General features: G+C 49.9%; 1 protein-coding gene across 7 annotated transcripts in view; it reads left to right on the top strand.

The window, feature by feature from the left end:
• The window catches only part of ASAP2 (ArfGAP with SH3 domain, ankyrin repeat and PH domain 2), a 166870-nt gene that overhangs the window by 113556 nt on the left and 29179 nt on the right, over window positions 1-24135 (top strand). For all 7 annotated transcript variants that reach the window (XM_082743654.1, XM_082743651.1, XM_082743652.1 and 4 more), the window contains 6 exons: window positions 4607-4710; window positions 4802-4871; window positions 10059-10146; window positions 14775-14823; window positions 14906-15072; window positions 17203-17336. In XM_082743654.1, coding sequence (XP_082599780.1) covers window positions 4607-4710; window positions 4802-4871; window positions 10059-10146; window positions 14775-14823; window positions 14906-15072; window positions 17203-17336 — 612 coding nt within the window. The remainder of the gene's footprint in view (window positions 1-4606; window positions 4711-4801; window positions 4872-10058; window positions 10147-14774; window positions 14824-14905; window positions 15073-17202; window positions 17337-24135) is intronic.

A 24135-nucleotide genomic window follows, 5' to 3' on the forward strand; every position in this document is an offset into this window, starting at 1 on the left:
AACCCACTGAGCCACCCAGGCGCCCTTATGCATCGTAGTTTTAACACGTGGGAAGGTGACAGCCGTCCGGTACTGCTCATTCTCGTATGAGCCTTCTCCTGCTTCCCCATCCACGTACGTCCCAGCTCAGTGGGGTCCTGTGGGACAGATTCCACTGCAGTGCTGGCAGGTTCTCTGACAAAACCTCACTGTTGGTGTGTGGCTTCTCTCCTGTTTGCTGTTGAGAACCCAGACTTATGCCTCTGGCGGGAGGGCTCAGCCTCTGGGAGCCGGTGTAGGTAGGCCAGAGGGCTGACACCACAATGATCTTCCCACTCTGGACATCTCAGGTGTGGTCTCTCTTTATGTCAGCTTTAGGCTCCCCCCTTTCTTTCTGTCTCTCTCTCTCTCTCTTTTTTTTTTTTTAAGATTTTATTTATTTATTTGACAGAGAGAAATTACAAGTACACTGAGAGGCAGGCAGAGAGAGAGAGAGAGAAGGAAGCAAGCTCCCTGCTGAGCAGAGAGCCCGATGCGGGACTCAATCCCAGGACCCTGAGATCATGACCTGAGCCGAAGGCAGCGGCTTAACCCACTGAGCCACCCAGGCGCCCCTGTCTCTCTCTTTTTTTAAAAGATTTTATTTATTTATTTGAGAGAGGGCAAGCACAAACTGAGGGAGGCACGGAGAGAGAAGCAGGCTCCTCGCTCTTGCTGAGCAGGGAACCCAATGTGGGGCTCGATCCCAGGACCTCAGGATCATGACCTGAGATGAACCAGACACTTAACCGACTGAACCAGCCAGGCACCCTTAAAGTGTGTAAGTTTTTATGATGTTCTAGGATCTTAGGGATCTCAGGGTTACTTCTGATGTAATGAGTAAACCTTTATGTGTATAACATACGTGACGTCATCACCTTTTTTCCCCCTGTTCCTCAAATATTAAATCTGTTGCTCATCTGAGCGTTCTCTGTCTTGGCAGGAACCATGTGTAGCACTTCATATGGCCACATGAACCTTAGGGTCACGGAGGCTTCCAAGTTTGAGAACTTGCATGGATGTCACAGGATAGACGATATGTGCCTTGTGAGCATACAGAAAATGCCCATTTCACCTGTGTGATTTAGAAACACGGATAGTCTCCATGTTGTAAGACTCGCTCAGTCAAGTCCTAGACTTCCTTGGCTTTTCTAGGGCAGTGGAGAGTGTGATGGAGAGTCTCCGAGAGCCCGGGTAACGGGGATAGCCCAGCCCCCAGCCACTTGCCTCTCTGTGTGTTAGATTTTTCTTTTCCTCAGAAATATAGGCTCTTTTCTCTTGGATTATATTTCATTGAGCTGCAGTCTTGGTTATGTGAAAACACAGACTTCATTTGTCGCCCCTTTACCTGGTCAGGTATTGTATAAAATACCTGTATGAGCAGGTGAAGAGAGGCCGTTTTTGTTGGCTCGCCTAGAGGTCACCTTAAAGATGCTGAAATAATTAGTTCTAAAGCAGAGTCAATTTCATGTCAAACAGATTACGTTCCTCTTTCTTACACATTTTAAATTGTACAGCTGCAGACTTGCTTCCATGTTTTAATTGATTCAGGAAATGCCTGGTGCAAAGAATAAAACCATAATTTCTTCCTTAAAGTCTCTGGTGAAGGGTCTGATTCTGCTGAAGAGAGGAACGCCCTTTATGCTGCTCTCAAGGCCTGTGAGCGTTCTGATTAATATGCTTGGCACGAGCACTTCCAGCAGTTTTGTCACATGACTCCCCACTCACTTTGTGCAGGGCTTTTTTTCTCCCTAAATCAATAGTCGTATTTCTTGGTTGTGCAATTTAGTCTTTTGACAGGTTTATTTTTAGTCTTTCACAGACATTTGTATAGGTGAGCAACTTCTCTGTTTCTCCTCCGCCACCTTTATTCCCAGTAGTGCTTAAAGCTGGGTTTGTTCTAGATTTCTAGTGCTAACATTCTGCCCTTTTGAGAGAATGTGGAAACTGGCACCGTCCTCACCGGATGAATGAGTTGTTTGCCCTGGTTGTCTGGAGGCAGGAGTGCTGTGTGAACTCTCTGTGAAAAATGAAGACATTTCTCCTGTTTTGGGGTCTGTTTGTTTAGGCTTTGTTCTCAGTTCAATAATGGGATGCTGAGCACATTATTGTTTCTCAGATCAAGATTTTCTTTTAATTTTCTTATTTTTCAGAGTTGTCCCATATATATTTTATAGTCCCATATATATTTAAAAAAAAAAAAAAAAGCCTGTGCTAGACAGACTATGTTCATGGAATGGAGGATTTAATACCATTCAGATGGCCACAGCCCCTGGACTGATTGGCAGATTCAGTGCCGTCCCTCTCAAACTCCCCTCTTCCTTTTTACAGAAATTGACAAGCTGATTCTAAAATCCGTAAGGAAATGCAGGGGACCCAGAATAGTCCAAACAGTCTTGAAAAAGAACACAAGTTGGAGGACTCACACTTCCTGATTTCAGAACTCACCATAAAGCTGTAATAATCAAGACAATGTGGTACATTATGGTGACTAACATAACACAGTTTTTTAAAAAAAAAAGGACAGTGTGGTACTGCCACAAGGACAGACTTGCTGATAAGTGAAACAGAATTGGGAGTCCAGAAAGAAACCATTAGACATATGGCCAGTCGATTTTTCAACATGGGTGCTAAGACAATTCAGTGAGGAAAGAACAGTCTTTTCAATAAGTGACGCTGGGACCACTGGATGGACACAAGCAAAGGAATGAATGTGGATCCCTGTCTCACACCATAACCAAAAATTAACTCAAAATGGATCCGAGACCTAAATGTAAGAGCTGAAACTCAGATTCTTCTTCTTCTTTTTTTTTTTTTCTTTTTTTAAAAGATTTTATTTATTTGTCAGAGAGCAAGAGCGAGAGAGAGCACAGGCAGACAGAGTGGCAGGCAGAGGCAGAGGGAGAAGCAAGCTCCCTGCCAAGCAAGGAGCCAGATGTGGGACTCGATCCAAGGATTCTAGGATCATGACCTGAGCCAAAGGCATTTGCTTAACCACTGATCCACCCAGGCATTCCATGAAAGATTCTAAGACAAAAACATAGGTATAAATCTTCATGACCTTTGAGTAAGCCATGGTTTCTTACATGTGACATCTAAAGTCCAAATGACAAAAGTAACAGTAGATAAATTTCATCAAAATTTTAAAATGCTATGCTTCAAAAACCTTTAAAACTATCAAGAAGTCAGGGGGCTTGCCATCATCTTCAGATAAAGGTGGAACTCTGACTCAAGTCTGTCTGCGCCTTCTATCCCTTGGCCTACTTTATCTTGGCTACGCTAGCTGTCCTGGTTTCCTAGAGGACTACAGCAGCCACTGCTTGCCTCTCCATGCCTTCAGGCGCTGTCCGCTCCACCTTGAGCGCCCTGTCCTTATTCTCCTCCTCCTCTTGCTTTCGTCTTGAAAACTCCCTCCCTCCAGACTCCTGCGGCTTCTTCCACTTGGCCCTTCACTTCTAGAGTGTTTGTGTTCCTGATTGGGTCACATTGACGGTTGTGCATTAATTCTTTCTTCATTCGACAGGGCCTGGTTTCCCCAAGGATAGTGGAGATGAGACAGTGTCTCGGGAGATCCTCTGGTGAGGGCGCAGGGAAGGAGCATCGAGGGGAACGTTGGAACTCCCTTCCATTCTCCTCTCTGGCCCGAACAGGCTCTGCATCTTAACTAAATCACTTAGGTTCATCATGTTTCTTCTTCCTGTGTTACAAAATGGAGTGGGTAGAAGCTTCTCAGTAAACAGTTGGCCTGTGAACTCTGTGTTTTGCTCCCCCATTTCCTTATGTCTGCCAGAATTTCCGGTGCTAGTATGGACAGCTCCTTTCCACACTTGGCTTGGGGCTTCAGATATCATCTGTTCAATAGTTGAGCACCCACTGGAGACCCAGGGTTTCGTTGACAGTCCTTGGCCTTGAGAAGCTGAAGACTAGAGTTTCCAGTTGGGGCAGACTCCGCCAGATTCTCTGCTGGCCAAGGGAACAGTCTGCCCGCCGAGTCTGAGGCAGTTGGGTTCAGTGCTTCAACCCCTCTGCTGGGTCGATGGGTCAGGAAGGGAATATGGTTCAGTACTGTTATGTACCAGGTGTTCGCACATGTTCTCTTACTCAGGCCTTACTCTAGTTACCGTTTTACTGGGTATTGTTTTCCTACTTTCCAAGGAAGAAACTGAGGCAGGGAGCTTATGTAACTTTCCTAAAAGTAAGAGGTAGAAACATTGGGGATTTTTCTTGCCTAAACATGCTGCCTTTTCTAACACATCTGTTACCTTTCTTCTGGAGGCTGCTTTTGCTTCTTGCCATTATCAGGGACTTAAATCTCATAATTAAGTAAAATCCGTAACTTCCAAATGGCTCATTCTTCATCAGCCAGTTGGGGGATGCTGGTTTGACATTTACTTCTCCAGCCTCACAGGTGGCATTAATGAATTCCTGAGTATGAGTTTTATGTCCATTTTTGTTTTGTTTTGTTTTGTTTTTGGTGTGCCGATAGGTGACATTTTGCTAGTTAAAAAAAAAAAAAACTCCTTAAGGACAGCTTTTTTAAAACTTGGAATCTGGACAGGATTAAAAACAACTTCTCGACCATTTTTAGGATTCGCAACTTCGGCAGAGTACAGCCTATAGTTTGCACCAGCCTCAGGGAAACAAAGAGCACGGGACCGAGCGGAACGGCAACCTGTACAAGAAGAGTGATGGGTAAGTGACCCTGTGGCTGGAGGTTATGTGCGTGAGGATCTCCTGCGTCCAAAATTGCTCAGCTCTTTTTTTCTCCCCATTTATCTGTAAGGATCCGAAAAGTGTGGCAGAAAAGGAAATGTTCGGTTAAAAACGGTTTCCTGACCATATCCCATGGCACCGTAAGTATTTCTCTTAATCGTGGGCTGCTGCAGTGAGGTGAGGGGGACGCCAGCCCCTGGGCACGGTTTGGCCTTGACAATGCCTTTTAAAGCCCTCCCTGCTTGGGGAGCATATCTGGGGTCCTTCTTGACGTGGGGCACCTGACCCCTGTTGATGCTGCTTCAGCTGGGAGAGCCTTGTGTCCTTGGCTGCCTGACCTGGTCTGGCGGTCTTCGTTTAGATGCCGGTGGCTTCCAGAAACACACAGTCCCCCACTTCCCAGGTGTTTTTGTCTCTGGAAATGGAACATCCCACTTGGGGAGATTCCTACTTTTCCATGAAAGGGGAAGCGTTTCAGTAGTCAGTACCCTGAGACTCCGAAATTAAGAAACAGAGATTTCAGTCACATTATTGTAGAAATCTAACATGCTGCGCCCAACCGTAAGACCTTTTTCTGTCATCCTGTGTGTAAGAATCTTTGCAAGAAACAGAAGCCTCTATGTGGGGCCTATTGCTAGACCAATCAGTCTGAATAAAATGATTTCCTAATCTATCTTTCAGACCAGGGATTTTAACCATAGTCACAAACATAGCCGTTCATACCATGATGCTGTTTCCCACAGTGGCTCAGCTGTGTCCTCACCTTACTGGTAGGAGAGGATCTGAGAAATACCACGTAGGCTGGGAGACATTTTTGACACGGTCTAGAGGCTGCGTTGTTGCTGTTTTGGCGCTGATGAGAACACTGATGGTGGCCGGCATTTCTGTTCCCCAAGCAGGAGGCCTGATACTTTGTGCATTCGAGCAGCCCCAGACTGGTCATGGGATTGGAGATAACCCCGAGTCTCTGTCATCCCCCCATCCCCATTCCTGCCAGTTCCCACCAGTTCCCCTGGTGACAGGCAGAGCAGGCAGGAGCATAGCTGTAGACAGGTTGTGGCTCAACGTGGGTTCCAGAGAAACGGCTCTTCTCGTGACTCGTGTGAGGAAACAGAGGAGAACCCACGTGAGGCAGGAGCTGCAGCCTGGGTTCTGTCCCACTGGGGGCCCCTTCGTTTTCACAGACTCTGCGTGGGGAAGAGAGACCGGGCCATAGCATACGTCCAGTGTCCATAGGTGTATCTTGGGACCTGTGGTCTAGGGATTGAATGTGTCTTTAGCCTGGGCAAATAGAGATCGTGTCTCTTTTCTAAAGACCAGCCTTCACTGGCCTCCTCCGTGGTCATGACATCACTCCCCGGGCTGTGCACTTTGGATCCTGATGTGACGTTCTTTCCGTGTAGACGTATGCCGGAGTGCTGGGGAGGAGTGCTCAGGCCACAGGAGGCCAGTGTATCTAGTCACTGTGCCGCTTTAAAATTAAGACCACAGACTGGATGATGGCCAGGGTCCCTCCCTGCCCCAAATGCCTAATTCTGCGCCCTGCTTTCAAATGATGGCTTTCTACGCAGTTGCTGTTTTAATGCAGGTTCATTGCCTCCATGCAGAAAATTTCACAGACTAAGACCAAGTTTCATTTTGTGCCTGTTTACAGCTCTTAAGTCATTTGGTATATTTGAGTCATTAAAGCATTCTGCTAGACCCAGGGCCTCAGCCTCAGTCAGTGAGCAGTTCTCCCTCTGAGACAAAAGTGAAAACAGGCCTCGGAATCCTTTGCTCGGGTGTGAACTTGGGCTCACAGCACGTGCATTACTTGAGCTTCTCTAGAAGACACAGAGGCTCTGTTTCCTTTAAATGCCGGTGGGTCGCTCCCGTGCCGGGCAGATGAGACAGTTACAGCCAGCTTTATCAGCGTGCCCACAGCTCACCTTGTCACACAACTTTCGTATTTAACAAGGCTGTGTGTTTAGTGGGGGGATCCCTCTCGGGAACCTGTGCGCGCCCCATATGACTCACCCTGCCTTCGCAGCCTGGGCTGGGAGCTGCGGGAGCAGCCGTTGCCTCTGGCCCTTGGCCTGTCCAGGAAAATCAGAGAGTTACTGGAGCAGGAGCTCTGCATACGCCACAGCGCTGTCCTTCTCTCCTTCTTCTGCATTCTGCACACTCTGGAAGGCGGGATCTCCCCCCCGCCCCACCCCGCACACATGCACACACACGCATGCCACTGCACCCACACGGTGTTCCCGTGCAGCGATGTGAATTCGCCTCTGCCAAGAAGGGGGTTTGAGAGATGCCTTTTTGTTTGATTTGGTTTGGATTTGGCTCCTTGTGTAACTTACCTTTGTAGTCAGCATCTCCCTGACTGGCTAATTTACCACTGGGGAAAAGGGCAGTTGTTCACAGACCTGATGGAGTAAATGGGGACCTGGGAGCAGTATCTGGTGCTCAGCGGAGAATCAGGTCTTGACGCAGCGGAAGCACAGGGTGGGTTTGCACGGTTTGGAAAACCAGTTTCTTCCCAGGAAGCTGGCAGCCTTTGCGAAGAAAGACTGTTGTGTTCTGCATTCTAGCAGAGAGACGGTGATAACATCCAGATGAATTCAGTGAAAGCCGTAGTTGGTATTCCCCATTAGCCAAGATTAATTGTGTTTTCTGGCACTGGGAAGAAGGGATCCTTGGGACCAAATAACTAATTGAGGATCATCTTTGCCAAGTGCATCCCTTTGCCACACTGCCAAAGACTGGGGTCTTTTTAAACTGGAAGAAATGTCCCTTGGTTCTTACGTAGTCTCATTTTTAGTTTAATGATCATTGGACATGAAGAATACATACTTTCTATTTTAAGCTTGAGAAATGGGAAAAAATCGAATAGCATTATTAAAATGAGAGGAGCTCTGATAATCAGTGCCTGGAGTCAAATACAAAAATCTTTCCCGCTCCTTCCTTTCTATGAAGCCAGAGCTTTTCAAATTAAGCTCTCAAAGAGCTCTGGTGTCTGCTGCATTAGGTAGAACTCTTCTGTAACTGAATTCAGTGATGACACCATTTCCCCCAAATTGCAGCCGGGGAAGGAATTGAAAGGATAGCATTTTCTCTATTTAAAGATTTCCTCCCCTAGATTTTTCCTCATGGCTTTGGTGTCAGCTGCTCCTTAACCTGGATGGACAAACAACAAACCATTATTCATGTAAAACAGACTGACGTCAAGCAGTATCAGCCGTTCTAAATTTTGGGGACCACTTTCATGCCTTTAGAGTTCTTCCAATTCACATAGAGGCACTGAATATCTCCCCATGCCTTGTGGTGTTTGTACGCTGTGAAGGATAGTCGGTCGTGGATGGTAGGTGTCTTGGTAAGAGTGAGCAGCTCTCCCCGGGGCACGGGAACATGAAGGAGAAGAAGTTAGGGGGCGCTGTGCTGCCTCGCAGCAGTGGAAGGTGTGCACAGGTATGTCCAGGCCCACGCCTCTGCTTTCCACGGAAGGCCAGGAGCTGCAGTGAAGAGCTTGTGCCCTGAGCCTGGGCTGCTTGGCTCATGTGTTGCTCCACTGCCCCCAAACTCTGTAAGGCGCATCCTGTTTACCAGTCTGTCACCAGCCCTGTGTATATACCAGTACCTGTGCCAAGCCTCGGCGGACACCAGCAGTTTGCAAGTAGGACAGCAACGTCTCCTAGATGCATATCCACAGTTGTGTGGTCACAGCAGGCGATGGGGAGACACGTGCTTGATGTGGTGAAGTGCGTGGTTGCATCATGGTCTAGTCTCCCGCTTGGCGCTGGAGAAATACATCAGTGTATGGGCTCCGGGATGAGCCAGGTAATTCTGTTGGTGAGGATCCAAAATTGGATTGATGGTACTTTCACTCGGAATTGTTGAAGCTTGCAGGATTGGATAGAGCTTGAAGTCTTTTAATACTGATTTCTGAAGGTCCAAGGGTTCTGTGAGGCGTCGCTGACTACAGAAAATATCCAGTGAATTTCATATAAGAGATGAGCACAGAATGGCCACCGACCAGGAGAGTCTGGTCCACCCTGTTTACCCAACTTCTGCGTATCCCACCTTCCTTTTATCAAACCCAAACTGTTCTCGTTACAAGGATCCGTCCTCTTTTAACAGCCTGCGCTCCCTTACGCCTCCTCTGTGAGTTTAGTGGAAAGGGGTCCATAAATGAATGAAGGTCCCACAGGTCTGCCAAAATGTGAGCTCTCATGTGTGTTTCTCAACAAATCCCAAATCCAAGCTTTCACATCCTATAAATGCGGCTGGTGGCCATGGTAGGGCCAATAAGAGGTTGAAATATATGGCATTTTGTTTGATCTTTTCGTTCAGCAGCTTAGGAGGTGGGTGAGATAAGCCCATTCATATTTGGAGATTTATCCAAGATTTCTGAGAGACATTTTACCATTTGCACTTTTTGTTTTCCTAAAATTATCTTATTCTTTGATCTTTGCTTTTTTTTGGACTAATTATGGTGGTTTTTGAAATTGCGATAAAATTCCCATTTTGACATCTCTCTGACAAAAACGTATAATGATCTTTTGTTGCCAGTGTGTTGGGGGACTTGGGGGACTTCCGTGAATTAGACGGGTTTTGTTAAAACTCAGGTGACAAATGGTTAGCATTTAGGATTATCAATCTGTTATCCGTTGCGACTTCAAACAGTAAGGAAAATAATTTCTCTGTCATTTTTGTGCTGTGAGATTCTTTCCTTGGAAGTGAGTGTTTACACTCAGGAAGATACTTCTGAGATCCCCAGAAATTGAGCTGGGTGCCCGAGTCACCCAGCCAGCCATCTGTGTCATCGGTAGGAGTTGGGACAGAATGTCTCTGAGCATTAGCTGTAGAGCATTTTGATCTCAGGGAGCCCACTGCCATCGACCTCAAAGCCAGCATCACTTGTCCCCTGGCCGGGTGGGTGGGGAGCCACCAAGTGTCCCTCACAAGAAGTGGCAGCTGCCTTCCAGGGGGCTGAGATTTAAGGGAATGCTGTGTTATGCCTTCCCGCGTAAAGTCTGCCTTCTGCCAGCTGCCTTTGCAAACTAATGGGAACTCTCCTCTTGCTATATATATACTTTTAAAGATTTTATTTAGAGAGAGAGAGAGAGAACCAAGGCAGGGGGAGGGGCAGAGGGACAAGCCCAGCTGGGCACAGAGCCAGACCTGGAGCTCCATCCCAGGACTGTGCAATCATGACCCGAGCCTAAGGCAGGCCCTTAACAGACTGAGCCAGCCAGGCGCCCCATGTTCGTGCTACATTTTAATGAGAAGCGATGCCCTATGATTTTCCCTCCTTCCCATGCATCTCCCTGTGTCTCTGTCTTAAACAGGCTAACCGGCCTCCTGCGAAGCTCAACCTCCTAACCTGCCAAGTGAAGACCAACCCCGAAGAGAAAAAGTGTTTTGACCTTATTTCACGTAAGTGTGTTTCTCAGGTGCTAGGCCACAGAGAAATGATTTTCAGCTCTCTGCTCAGACATCAGTCCCATTTCAGAGAATTAATTTTCAAGGAGAAATGCCTTCATTTCAAGTGACACACATGCTTCCTCTTTCTGCTCCTCACTGTTTGCTCGCCGGAACAACCCTCCCGTTGAGGAGCTGACACGGAGGGTGGCCCCGCTCTCCTCGTGGTCTCGTAAACTAGGAGATGATACTGGATCTCCTCACTTCACGATCAAAAAGGACGATTCTGTTGTCAGGGCTTCCGTGGTTTGGGTGATGTTCAAAATGCTGGACAGCTAACATGCTTAGGTCCCAGCAAAAACCTGGAAACTTTCATTTTTGAAATTGTCTGTCTTCCCCACCACAGGATTTGTCTTTCTGCTTCTGTATGCTTCCCCCGCCCCCACCCCGTGGCGTACACAGAAGAATTGCTACAGAACCATCTGTTATGACGAGTGTCTACTTAGCATCTCTAAGAAGCAAGGAAAGGATGAGTGTGTCATAATAGAAACAGGGTTGGCCTTTGCTTGTGGCACTTTCAGGTGGTAGGATTACAGTCTGGGGGAAGGAAGAGGGCAGATCCCCTTTCAAAAGGAGGTCTTAAGGGATTTAGGCACAAGAGTTGTGTTTATAGAGGAAAAGTCTAGACCACGCATTTTCGGAAGGTGAGCACGGTCTTAATTGCCTAAGTATCCAGAGTGCGACGTGGCTGCTTTTTAGGATGTCTGCTGGATTATATTACTGAGGGCCAGGACGGTACTTCCTCTGTGAATTAGCGCTCACAGCCGGCTTAGGAGGGAATTATTACCACCTCCACGCCTCTGGGTGAGGAGCCGGAGGCCCGTGGCCCTGCGCCCTCGTACCCCGCTGTCCCTGTTGCAGTGTGCGCTGTGCTAAGTTGGAGGAGAGCCTTGAGCCGTATGATGTGCAGAAAGGTTTTGGGAATTGTTCCGTCCTTCAGATTCTAGATTAATTTGTAAGATAAAAATGGACCTTATCCTACTTCAACCCCGTGTCCCTCTTCGGTCTCATGAGGGCCACAGATGTGTTTACCCCTCTCTGCCCTCAGATCCTTCATCCAGACGAGAGAGTGGAAACGTGCAGGACTGACTGTAGTTTACAGTGGGATCGAGGGGCACCTGTGTGGCTCTGGGGGTTGAGCGTCTGACTCGATCTCGGCTTAGATCATGATCCCACGGTCAGGAGATTGAGCCTCACATCAGTCTCCACTCAGTGGGGAGTCTACTCGAGATTCTTTCTCTCTCTCTTCCTCTCCCTCTCTACCCCCTCTCGCTCTCTAAAATAAATAAATCTTTTTTTAAAAAATAATAAAATGAGGTTGCTCCTGGGGTTACCTGCCTCCAGAGAGTAATCGAGTTGTGTGTGAAGGGAGAGAACTTGATGCCATAAACTGATGTCGGCAAGTGACTGGGGACCACTTGGAGGCTTTTGGCCGATTCTTCTTCTGAAGCAGTGCCTCATGGTAAGCAGCGTGTCGCCCTTCAAGACCTCAGGGGCACTGAGTAGTTAACGGAGCGTGCCCAAGCTGCACGCACACGGGGAGGCAGAGGCGAACACTTCCCTCCACTTGCCCTGGTCCGTCCAGTGGCCCTGAGGGCCCCCTCCCCTAGTCCGCCACCACCACGAGATCGTTTATTCCACTCTCGTAAACAGCCCCAGAGCACTCCCAGCCTACACGTTTTTAACTACTGCTCAGGCCCTGAGGAGGGTCAGTAGATGGTAAGTGTGCCTCACTCGCTACCAAGCATGAATTATTGCATTCCTTGGACATGTGGGAAGGCGGGCCTGTGTAAATCTGGTTTCGTGTGAACGCTCTGGTGAGCCAGCATTTGCAAAGATCCCATCGGTATTTTGCTCTACTACCTAATGCATAATAAACGTCTTTGGGCAAGGGCTTCCTACCTCTAACGTGCAGAAGGGCTTCCTGATTGGGTTTGAGGTGCTTTTGTAAATTTGCCAGAGTCTGTTGTCTTTCTTTGAAAAAAAGCTCGTTTCTTCTTCCCACTGTCCTTCAGTGGGTAGAGTGAATCCCAATCCCACGAATTTTTCATCCTAGTTTTCAAAAGGTGTTACTCTCCTGGGAGTAGCTGTGGCGAAAATGCTTCGTCGCTGTGCTGCGTGGGTTTGGTTGTCACAGAGAAGCCTGAAAGCTGGCCAGGAGTCCTCCAGGGAGACACTGCCAAGTGGTGAAGACAATTTCTTGAACGTCCGGGGAAGTTTGGGGCTCAGGGTCATGTCATGACTCGGGAAATGAGGCTGTCACCCTCTCTGTTCCTCCCCTGCCTGCTGGCCAGGCTAGTAGGACACGTAACACGAAGATGTGTTTGAGCTCTTGAGATGTTTGGGTGGTTGGGGAAATAAAAGTCCAGCGGCACGTTGGGGAATGAGGAAGATATTTTAGCTGTGGTCTCTCGGGCCCCCAGAGTCCCCCTCCCCCCGGGGATGCCATTCCGAAATGACCCGGAAGAGTAAGGGACTGACAGCTGGGTTCAGTTGGTTCCCTGCAGGGCCCTCCGTCACCGTGCTTTCCCCCAGCAGGCATTCCCCACTCGGAGCCAGCTCTGACTGGGCCTGGGCTCCTCAAGGAGGGTGCTTCTGGGGCAAGGCTGGCCCATCAGGAGCTTGTCCAGCTCTGTTGCCCTCAGATTGACCCCCCCTGCTTTGCAAATTCAAGTCCTGTGCCAGTCTTCAGTCACACAGTCACGCTTGGCAGGATGGAAGGTGCAGGAGAATTTGGAGGTGACCTAGATCAGTGCCTTGAATAGGACGGGCCCATTGGGAGCCGGTGTCTTTCCAGGTCCACGCACTGGGTCTGTGGCCGGTTGGAGCTCGAGCCTCAGGGAAAGAGGCAACCCTTCCTGGCCCCCAGCTACCATCTCCTCTTGCCTTTTCTTCTCTCAGAGTTGAAGCTGCTGGAAACTGTTCTTGAGTTCAGGAGCATCTCGAGAGTGTCTGTAGGAGGGAGTTCTCACTTGGGAGTTTTCACAGGCCGTTCCCTCGCTCCTCACTGGTCAGAATATAGCATTGGTCCGAGGAAATGGGCTGCTTCCCTGGCCTCCTTGACTCTCCTCCTTGAGCTGTGCCCATCTGGTGGGGAGACAACTCAGTGAGAGGACACGGCCCCTGGCCCTACCCGCCACCAGCACAGCTTTCCAAGAACTCTTAGATCCACTCAGCGCGGGGTGCGGCTCTGCCCCTCCGGGTCCCGCCTCTGCATGAGGCCGTTCCCATCAGAGCAGGAGGTGGGAGTGGAGGGACCTTGCTCCCTCTTTCCAGCATTGGCACTTCCACCTGCCCCAGCCTCTAACATCCGAATCCTGAAATTCAGTTCATTTTTCTGAACTCGAATCTGTTAAGTCTGGTCCCTCTCCCTTAGTGCCAGAAAAGGGTGGAACTGGGTGGGAAGAAGCGAATCGGACCATCAGTCAAAAACCCTGGTCCTCCGCTGCTGGCTGCGTTCGTCTTTGCCGCTTTCCCTCCATGGGCCTCGGTGACCCTCCAGCCAGCTTGCCCGAGCCGCGCTCAGAGCCAGCCTGCTCCCAGGGCTGTGAAGACCACCGCTGGAAGACTGACTGAGCTCCTTCAGAGGGGCCCGGAGGGTTCTGTGTGTCCCCAGGAACAGTTGCTGCTCTGCTCTCTGGAGAAGTTGGGTCTCCTCTCTTTTTTCATTCTGTTTGATTTTAAATTTAATTTTCCTTTTTGTCTTGGACTGACCTCCCAGCCCCCCATGGCTTGTCTAGTAGCGCACAATTCGTGTTACCAGCTATGGTTACCTCGTGGAAACCCGGAAATTAACATCGCAGATGCTGTTCACGAGGGTTCTCACTGGCCTTTCCACGGGTGCTCTGGGACTCCCTGAGGGTCCCGCCGTCCGTTTTCACCTCCTCTTTGTACAGGCTGAAGCAGTGTCAGAGCCTGCTCTGGCCTTCCATAATCTTGGTACTTGTTTTGAAGAAGGTTGATGGGTTTTTTGGTCAAATGTCCCTCAACGTGGGTTTCCCTGATGCTTGCCCAGAGTTGGCCTTTTTGGCAGGAATAGCACATCCCATGCCCCTTGTCTTTGCTCCGTGCACCGGGGTCAGCAGTCTGGCCCGGCCGTGTAGACACGGCTGTGTTTGCACACGGCTGTGTGTGAGCTGAAGATCTCGTGTCCTGTCTTTGCTGGGCTGTTCCTCCTGCTGCTGGGCCCTGTAACACAGCCTCCTTCAGCCTGCTGGAACTTTCTAAGAAGGCCAGAAAACTTCTCAGATACTCAGGCGGGAAGGCTTTTATTATTCAAAGGGCTGTAACAGTTACTTCCGTAGGGGCTGCTTTGTAGCAGGCTTTTGAAAAGCTGTTGATGGTTTCCATCCTTGAATAGCTGTAGTTTGGGGGAACTGAAGTGGAGGGTGGGGCAGACTTGTGAATTGGGATGACAAAGCCATGATCCCTGAGAGCAAGGGCAAGCAAGGCATGGAAGGACTCGAGGGAGGCCTCACCCGGAGCTGCTGTTACTCCCGAGGTTAATTATAAACCGCTTCCTCTGGGAGTTGTGTGCGGATTACCCTGCGGCTCACAACTGACCAACTCCTCTTGCCACGCAGATGACCGGACGTACCACTTCCAAGCAGAGGACGAGCAAGAGTGTCAAATGTAAGTTCCTTGGAGGTGGGCCTTGGGGCCGGGACCTCATAGTCCTTGGGGATTTAACACAGCATCTCTATTACTTTTCTAGATGGATGTCTGTGCTTCAGAACAGCAAAGAAGAAGCTTTAAACAATGCATTTAAGGGGGATGACAATACCGGGGAAAATAACATCGTCCAGGAACTGACAAAGGAGATCATCTCCGAAGTGCAGAGGATGACGGGCAATGACGTGTGTTGCGACTGTGGTGCCCCAGGTGACACCCGTCCTCCTCCCTCCCCCCAGCTCTGGGATAGTCACATGTCATTCTGATTCACAGGGCGCGTGGCTGCATGCTGGGCTGTGTGCAGACGTGGAGGGGAGTGTGGGAAGACACCTGCTCCGGCCCCGCCAAGCAGGGCCGCGCAAAGATGGCCCGATGGCGCTGAAAAGATTTAAACCTTTTTGAGAAATGAAAACGGAAGCCCAGAAGGCGGGTGAAACCAAGGTCATCCGCTCATTGTATTGGCTGCGCGGCCATGTCCGGGCTGCTTTTCCTGGGATTTACTCCCCCACCCCTTTGTGCTACTTTGTGGAACTTGTGCAGCAGCTTTGAGCCTCTGTCTCGTCTGTGGCTCCGGGAGAGCCACTTTGTTTTTTGGGTCTGGGTTTTCCTGTATGGAAGACGACGGAACCAGTGTGGAGTGTCTTCGGGTCCTTTGCAGGTGCCACGTCCTGTGAAATGAGATGTTTCTTTCTGCATTGTGATGAAGCCTCTCTGGGGCTTCATTTTTTTAACTGACATAGAGCATCCTCATAGATTTTAATAGCTAGCTTTGTAAAAGCTTACGGAGTGGATTTCTTCTGATTAAGATGGAATGGTGCTGGGAGGTCAGGGAGCTTTGGAATAGCTGTTTCTGGACAGTTACAAAATGAAAAAGATCATGGAATGGTCAGTTACCTTTTCATTCATCGCATTCTATGAAAGTTCTTACAAAAAAATGAACACAACAAAAATAGAGCGGGCAGTTGAGAATTGCCAGGAGGTTCTGTTGCCCCGAAAGCCATATATCTCGGGGCAGTCTGAGGAACTCCCTCAGGGTCAGAGACCCAGTAAAAATTACGTTTTGGCAAGAGATGAGGACAAGAGTGGTAAGTAGTGAATCGTGCTTTTTCTTAAGAAAAGATGAGGACGGTGCTGCACTTGGACATTGAAAACGCTCCCATAAACAAGTCAAAGCTTTGTACATTTCTCTTTGCAAATGCTGAAACAAGACAGCTGACATGAAACTCCATATAAAGCAGTCGAAACGCACTCCTACCTGCGGAGAGGGTGTACAGCCGATAGAGTAGGAGGGAAAACACAGATGCCCAGGAGTATTTCCTAATGGATACAATGTTTTATAACTTGAACATTTACAAACAGTACTTGATAATAATCTGGTGACCCAGGTTATGCTGTTTCCCTGCTGTGAGTTTCCAAGGGCAGCAGGCCGTTTCAAAGAGAATGGTACTTTCAGGTTCTGATGATGTGCTCGAGTAGGTTTTATTTTGAATGCCCCATTTGCAATCTAGCTTTCATCTGTCGAGCACATCTTGAGTGTCTGCCGTGTAGCCAGCGCTTAGTAGGATGCCTCAGTGGGTACGTAGCTGCTCCAAGAAGCACAGTGACCAGAGGCCAGCATGGCCTTGGGCCTCAGGACAGGTGGAGCTGCGGTCTGGTCCCGCACACCCTCTAGCAAGGCTTTTCTTGTCGAACCCTCTGAAGACACCTGTCCTGGTCACCCGCTGGTGCTTTTGTACTTGCTAAATGAGTTCTGTCAGTATCTATAATTTCTGAAGCTCTTGCGATCAGAACTCCTCCTGCTGCCCCCAGTATGCTGAGCACAGAGTATGGCATCAGCACGTAGTAGGTGTTCTCCATCATTACTGTTAGAATTTTGCGAAGAGACAAATTTTAAATCTGTTCCCCATCCAGCCCTAGACTGTGGTGTTTTTTTAAATTTCCCCTTTGCTAATCTGACAGAGGTTGGCGATGGGCGTGGTTGGTGTTCAGGAGAGCCCTCAAAGGCCCGTGCCCCGTAGAGGGCGCTGTGTGCCGTGTGTTCTTCTACCTGACAGCTGTCACCTGGAAGTTCTTAATGAATGGAAGGGTGGACAAGGTGGGTGCAGAATGAGTAAAGAAATGAAGGGATGGGATGAAGAGGGAGAGCAGAGATGTGCACATGTGAGCATTGTGTGTGAATCGGTGCTAGTGCAGAGTGAATGGTGACTGAGAGCTCCCGCTGGGTCGAGGATTGACTAGCTCATGCCCAAAACTCCATATGCAGTAACTCTACAGGAAAAATGTCGTGACCCTGGGCCGCTGCTTACTGCAAGTTCCAATTTTCCCTGTTCTCTTTGGCAGATCCTACATGGCTTTCCACCAATCTGGGCATCCTGACCTGCATTGAGTGTTCTGGAATCCACCGGGAGCTCGGGGTTCACTATTCCCGGATGCAGTCCCTCACGTTAGATGTCTTAGGAACATCTGAGCTGCTGGTAATTCTCAAATCCTTGATTTTGAAATGGAAATGAGTGAGCTGAAAGCTGAGTTTTTATTTTGGTTTCTTGAAATTCCACTGCACTTGATGGTAGCTGATTTTTGCCAGATGGGTTTGGGCAATTAGAACCTTCTCGGCTACTGGGAGCTGAGGGCACTTGTTGTTGCAAAACTTGGTTCTTAATTGAATCAAGTGAAGTGAAACGAAGGCTGAGACAGTTGTAAGATCGTGGACTGGGGTGGTGGCGGCGTCTCGCTCACCCCCTTCCCCGTTCCGGAACCGCACCCAGGACGGGAGCCCAGAGACAGTCAGGGACGCATTCCCTTGGAGCCCCCCACAGATTCCTGCCAAGTCTGTGGTCATCCCTCAGCTCAAGCCTCCAGTGCTCTTCCTCGGCCCCTTACTGTCGCCCTTTGCGGGAGATGTTGGTCCCTGCTTTTCCTGCCTTCGCTTCTAAGGAAGGCTTTCATTCTCGGTTCGGGGACGCACGCAAGCTGTGCAGTGCGACGTACGTCGGTACTGGGAGGCTGAAGCACTTTCTGTCACGTAACGTCTAGAGTTTTGAGACTGGCTGTGCTAAGGAAAAGGCACATCACATGAGGTGTTTGAGGCCACCTAAATGGAGCTTCTGTGAACTGTTTTCAGAGTCTGTAATTGCTGGTTGGAAGCAGTGTTGGAACTCTTGGTGTAGCTGGGCTTTGGACGGTGAACGTTAGGTGGTTACAGATCGCTGTTGATTGTAATGAAAAGAGCCGTAGTCTTGACAGGAAATCAATTACTGTGGTCAGTATACCTCTCAAGGGGCCGTATGTTTTATTGATGACTACTCTGGAACCAGCGTGTCTGAACTTAGAAGCCATTTTGAACTGTCTTGTCAAATCCTTGCAGTCTTTCCAGAGGATTCCTTGATGGTCTTGAAAGACAAAGTTGGGAGAAACGACTGTGAATTCTGGTCTCCCGGTTAGTGACGTCCTTGATGACTTCAAGGTTAGGACTAAGCTGGACTTGGCAAGACTCCAGCGGTGTATCCTAGGTTCCACGGTGGGGTTATTGTTAAGGTCATGGTGCGCTCCACCTACATCTTACAGCCACGTGTGTCCAAGGGCTGGTATCCTGGGCAGCTGATGGTGGCATAGGTTTGAGATTCCCATGATATGTTTTCAGAGAAACACAAATTCTCTGGTCACCTCCAGCAGCGGCATTGCTGGTTTTCTCAAAACAGTGGGAATAAGAGTTGCTTATTTCGTATGAGGCCCTTCACAGAGCAATCGTTATATATTAGCTCATTTGCCCTTCATGACAGCCCAGTGACCTTGGTATTTATCCCCACTTTACAAGGGCAGGATTGAGGCTTAGAATGTTGCAATGTGCCCAAGGTTATATAGTTATTGAAGTGTAAGATCGGGGGCGGGACCCCTTTCATCTGGTCCCAAAGCTCACACTTAACCTCTGAGCAGCCCGAAACATTAAATGGCCTTTGCAGAGGTGAGTCTTGGCACGTGGTAAGCGTCGCTGCCATCCCTCCTGTCCCTGCCCCCATCCCTGTGCCCAGCCAGTGTTGAACCGCCTCTCCACATGGTGTCAAATCCTCCCACGTGGCCTTTTTGTCAAATCTGTGCCGTCATCACTAACCAGCATGAGTTACCGGCTCTATGTGGGGGAGAAGGGCTCGGTGACGCACCCCTATGGGGAGTCCCCCTCATACGCCGTGGTCCTCAGTGACTTCAGAAACAGGGCAGTAAAATGTTTCAGTGATGAGTTTTGACTGTACTTTGTTTTTAATATAATTTATGTCACGGTGAGTTTATATGATATAATTTTACTGATGGCTCTTGTGAGCCAGTGGGCACCTGACCCCAGCACATCTATTACATCTGCTTAACTGTGTCCCAGAATCGAAGCTGAGACTCTTGCCCACTAAACAGGAAAAGGTCAAGAAAGGTGGAAGAGAAGACGTTCACATCTCCGTGAAACGATGAGGTGGCTTGATGCCGGGTTTGAATCCGGTTTCTCTCTCCCAGGGCCTCTGTCTACATGTGCTCACAGGAGTTTAACATTTGGGCAGCTGTCAGCCCTGCTGGGGAGCCGTCAGACAGAGCCTGCTTATGTAGTATCTGCGTGAGTTTCCAGAACCTGACCTCTGCTGTAGTTCCAGACCCTCCCTCGTGGTTACAGAAAAACAGAGGGGTCGGGGCACCTGGGTGGCTCAGTCAGTTAAGCACCTGCCTTGGGCTCAGGCCACGGTCCCAGGGTTCCAGGATCGAGCCCCACATTGGGCTTCTTGCTCAGCAGGGAGTCTGCTTCTCCTTCTGCCTCTGTCTCTCCCCATGCTTGTGCTCGCTCTCCTGTGTTAAAAAAAAAAAAAAAAAAGAAAAACAGAGGGAAAAGGGCCCCGAATCTTGTGAGGTTCTCTCCCACCCTCTGCTTGCCCCTCAGCTCTGTCCGTGTGGTCATGTGGCTGCTCACAGAAGTTGGGCTTCTCCCCAGCCCTACCCACTGTGTGCCAGGATGGTGGGCCCGACATCCTGTCCCCAACCTTTACCGCTCGGCTGGTAAGTCAGGCGCTGCATGGACAGTGTGTGTCAGGGGTTAGGCTTCATTTATAAAACATGAGTTCAAGCCCTTCTAAAGATTTTATTTACGGGGGCACCTGGGTGGCTCAGTGGGTTAAAGCCTCTGCCTTCCGGCCCAGGTCATGATCCCAGGGTCCTGGGATTGAGCCCCACATCTGGCTCTCTGCTCAGCAGGGAGCCTGCTTCCCCCTCTCTCTCTCTGCCTGCCTCTCTGCCTACTTGTGATCTCTCTCTCTCTGTCAAATAAATAAATAAAATCTTTAAAAAAAAAAAGATTTTATTTACATATTTTTAAAAGCTTTATTTTAGAGAGAGAGAGGGTGCGTGCTTAAATGGGCAGAAGGGCAGAGGGAGAGGGAGAGAATCTCAAGCAGCTTCCAACACAGAGCCCAGGACCCTGACTGAGATCACGACCTCCCACATCATGAGTCGGACACTTAACCGACGGAGCCACCAGGCGCCCGTATGAGTCCAATCCTTTTAAAAGCACACAAGTTCTGTTCTGCGTAGATGGTCGAATGCTTGCACAGAGGATGTCCTGAAGGCTTGACACATAGATGTCTCTGTGTGTGTATTTAGAATTACGTCTGGCACATTGTAAGAACCGTGAAGGATGAGCTCTCCTTATTCTCCAAGATGCCTTTAAATCCTGTTGGAAGAGCGATCCACGTGTCCTAGTGTGTGAATCCACAGGGAGATTAAGCTCTGCTGTCTGCTGCACGTATGAACCTTCAGGGGGCACAGAGCCATGACCCCGGCCCTTTGGTTGAGTTGTTCGTCCTGGTGTCTGTCCTTGTGCAGCAAATGTTGATCAAACTGCTCCACACCCTTTTAAGAGGGTGACCTGGAAAGTAACTTTCCAGCGGCTTCACGGGAGCGTCCTGGGCAACATTGCTGTACAGGCTCAGTGAGTCTCTGTCCTCCAGGTGAATCAGCCCTAGAGCCCACGGCCCAGGGTGGCAGGCTGTGACGAGCCGGGACTTTCGTACTCTGGCTGGCACGGTGCTCCGAGACAGACAGTCACCACGTAGAACGTCGCTCCTGTCCTCCCATGTGGCCTCACCATGTTCTTCATGATAAAAACCTTTCTGCTTAATTCTATAAATTATTTTCTGGTCTTAGGTTTGCACATGGTTCCCTTGGATGGAATGCTGTGGCAATTTCACCATTTCCTTTTTTATTATTTTGGGTTCGAAGCATGCTTGATTTCCGTATTAACTGAGTGGGTTTCAGCAGCGTCCGTGAAGGTGGCTGCTTAGCCGTCATCTCTCCTCCTCTCCACCTGCTTTTGGAATCACGGCTTACTCAGCACAGAGAAGCTGGGTCCCTGAGGGTACTCATTAGTTCCGGGAGGCCATGTCATTGGAGCTGGTACTCGAGCATGCCAAACTGCTTAGTATCCTTAGATTTTAAAGCAAATCTGCTTTTGAAATCCTCCTGGTAAACATAGATTTTTGGGGAAGGTGAATTTCCTCCCTAACAGAGGTCATCATTTCAGGGTTGATTTTCTGTTCATATGTAGAACGGCGTCACTAGTGCTAAGGTCCTTGTATCATACGATCCATTTGACATCCTACATGAAGTTAAGAAAGGAAAATTTGATATTATGAAATTGAATTGGGGTCAGTAATTTTAATATCTTTTCCGTCAAGTTGAAGGTCAGGGTCGGGAAGCTCGGGGGCACATATTCGTGACTGAGAAGCCTGTGTTCCCTGACTTCCTCCTGCCTCCCTTCTCAAGAGGCTGTTAACAAGCTGTGCAGTGTGAAGTAGGGTCAGCCGACAGCCGGTGTGAAGGAGCGCGCGTGGAGGGGAGGCGTGTGGGGACCGACATTCATCTGGGACTGAATGAAGGCCACTCCAGGAAAGCAGAGGCCGCGAGGCCTTGGTACCAGCTCCCACGTACTGAGCATCTCGGGCTCAGGCCTGTCCTCGGTGCTTTGTGCACACTGCGTCTAACCTAAGCAAGGATCCGGTCTTACAAGATAGGGCTGGAGAGGTGAGGCCAGGATTTACGCTCTGGACCCTGGACCCCAGAACCTGTGTTCTTTTTTCTTTTTAAATTACGTCTCTTGACCTTTTTTTAGCCACAAACTCTGTTAGAAAGAAATCAAGGGGTGCCTGACTGGCTCAGTTGGAACAGCTAACAACTCCTGATCTCGGGGTCTGGAGTTCGAGTCCTGTATTGTTAGAGATTACTCAAAAGAAAAAAGTAAACTTGGGGAAAAAAATACCCAAAACTGAACACCAACACACACGTGTGTGTATGTGTGTGTGTGTATAATAGTTTATAATTACAGCAGTATTACTGAGAAGCATATTATATACTTTGTAAAATATGTCAAAAATAGGATATCTAAAGCCTTGGGTGAAAACACAATTTTTTTTAATGAAAACATAATTTCCAACATTCCCCAGAGTATCTTTTTTGTGCTCCCTCTTTCGGACATCACAATCGTGAGCTCACAGCATTTCTTAGCTCTCTGCCTGCGGGGTCCAGTGCCCGCACTTCCCGGGGCCTTCACCCACGGCGCAGGAACGGCCTGCCGTGCTCCCTGGCCTTCCGCACTGCTGGGATGTGCGCCGCCCAGAAAACAACACCCCGTTTCCCTGTGTGGATCTGGAAGCAGCTGAGAGATGAAAAATCCGCTTTGTTACTGGGAGAAGCCAGATGCGTTGACGAGCCCCACATGCGTGGTAACAGCTCTAGGCTCCGGCAGGAGGAGCCCCCGGCCCCCAGTGTGGCACCCTGTGAGCACAGGGGGGCTGGGGTCCCTCCCCGGAAGTCCTTGCCCTCATTTGCCCACCCCTCCCCTTGCCGGGCAGGGAGGGGGCGGGGCGGAAGAAGAGGGAAGGTCTCCTCCCTCCACCTGGAAACACGAAACAGGAGTCTTGCCCATCCTCACCCCAACTCCAAGCGCAATTTCTGGTAACACGTAAGGCCTCTTTCTGGCTCCGTGGACCCCGCACAGTAGGGGCTGCAGATCTCTGGGAATGTGGGACCCCTGGTCCCCGGGAGAGGCACACAGGGTCCCCGCAAGGCCAGCAGGCTAAAGCGGCATCTGGACCGGGGAGCCGCCCTGCTGACGTGCGTCTGCCATCTCCGTGCTCGTAGTGCTCGGCCCAGGCCACTTTCCCGCCCTCGATGCGTGCATCTCTCTGCCGGCGTCCCTCTCGCTAGACTGAGCTCTCGCCACGCAGGGTCGCATCTCGTGCTCGGCGCCCCGCACACCCGGGACTCAGTGGGCGTTTGCGGATCGAGAGGTCTGACGTTTGCTTCGCCAAGTGACGTGGCACTCCAGACGCCCCAGACCCTTCTAGATCTGAGCTGGCCCCGTGTCTGCCTGGGACAGATCCCTTCAGCCTCAGGGTCCTCTGGGAGTGGAGGGTGTGCGTGGTGGGGGCTGCTTCCCTTGCTGCTTCCTTGGCTCCTGCCCACGTGGCCCGCAGGGACCCACATTTTCTTGACATGACCCTGCAGCCTCCATGTGCAGATGCTTTGCTTTTGCTGGGGGTCCTGAAGGCGTTCTCTGCAGCCTGAGATACTTGCTGGAAGTTGGCAGAACCGTGAGGCGGCACATTTCTCTGCATTGGATGAGTGTGACGCACGGATGTGGTGGCTCCCTGGACCAGCTGTCCCCCGGTAAACCAGCCAAGTCCAAGCAGAAGGGAAGCAGCTTTCCAAGTCCCGGGGAGTTCTCCTCCTCACAGCCCCTCCCATCTGCTTACCGCGGACTCCCAGGCATGTGGGCCCCCCGCGCACAGAGGGGCGCCGTGGCTTTTCTCTCCTTTCCCTTCTGAAAAGGACAGTGCTCGGCGAGGGGACGGTGTCCATGTTAGATTGAAAGACGGGGTCGTGAGAGCATAGCTGGGTCTAAACAGCAGTCTGATCCTGAGGGTCAGTCCTGGATCTGTCACTGACGGTCCAGGAAATCCTTTGCAGGTGTTGACTCCGTGGTACGTCAGTTCTGTCACCTGACATGGTTGCCCGTCAGCTTCGTTCTTGGGGAAACGGCAGCGAGGCCCTGGGGTTTTGTCACCTGACGATGGCTTGAGACCCCCAGGCCAGGACTGGGGACCCAGGTGGGATCAGTTAGTGCTTGGTGCTCCAGGCCATCTAGAATGCTTTGTTCACTTACCAGGATGGTAAAATTAGGAAGGTTCCTCACAAAGTTAAACCTGATACATGTCCCCAGTCCTTCAGCGTCCCTCGTAATCCCATCTC

This window comes from Mustela nivalis (assembly GCF_964662115.1).
Source record: "Mustela nivalis genome assembly, chromosome: 8".
NCBI lineage: Eukaryota > Metazoa > Chordata > Mammalia > Carnivora > Mustelidae > Mustela > Mustela nivalis.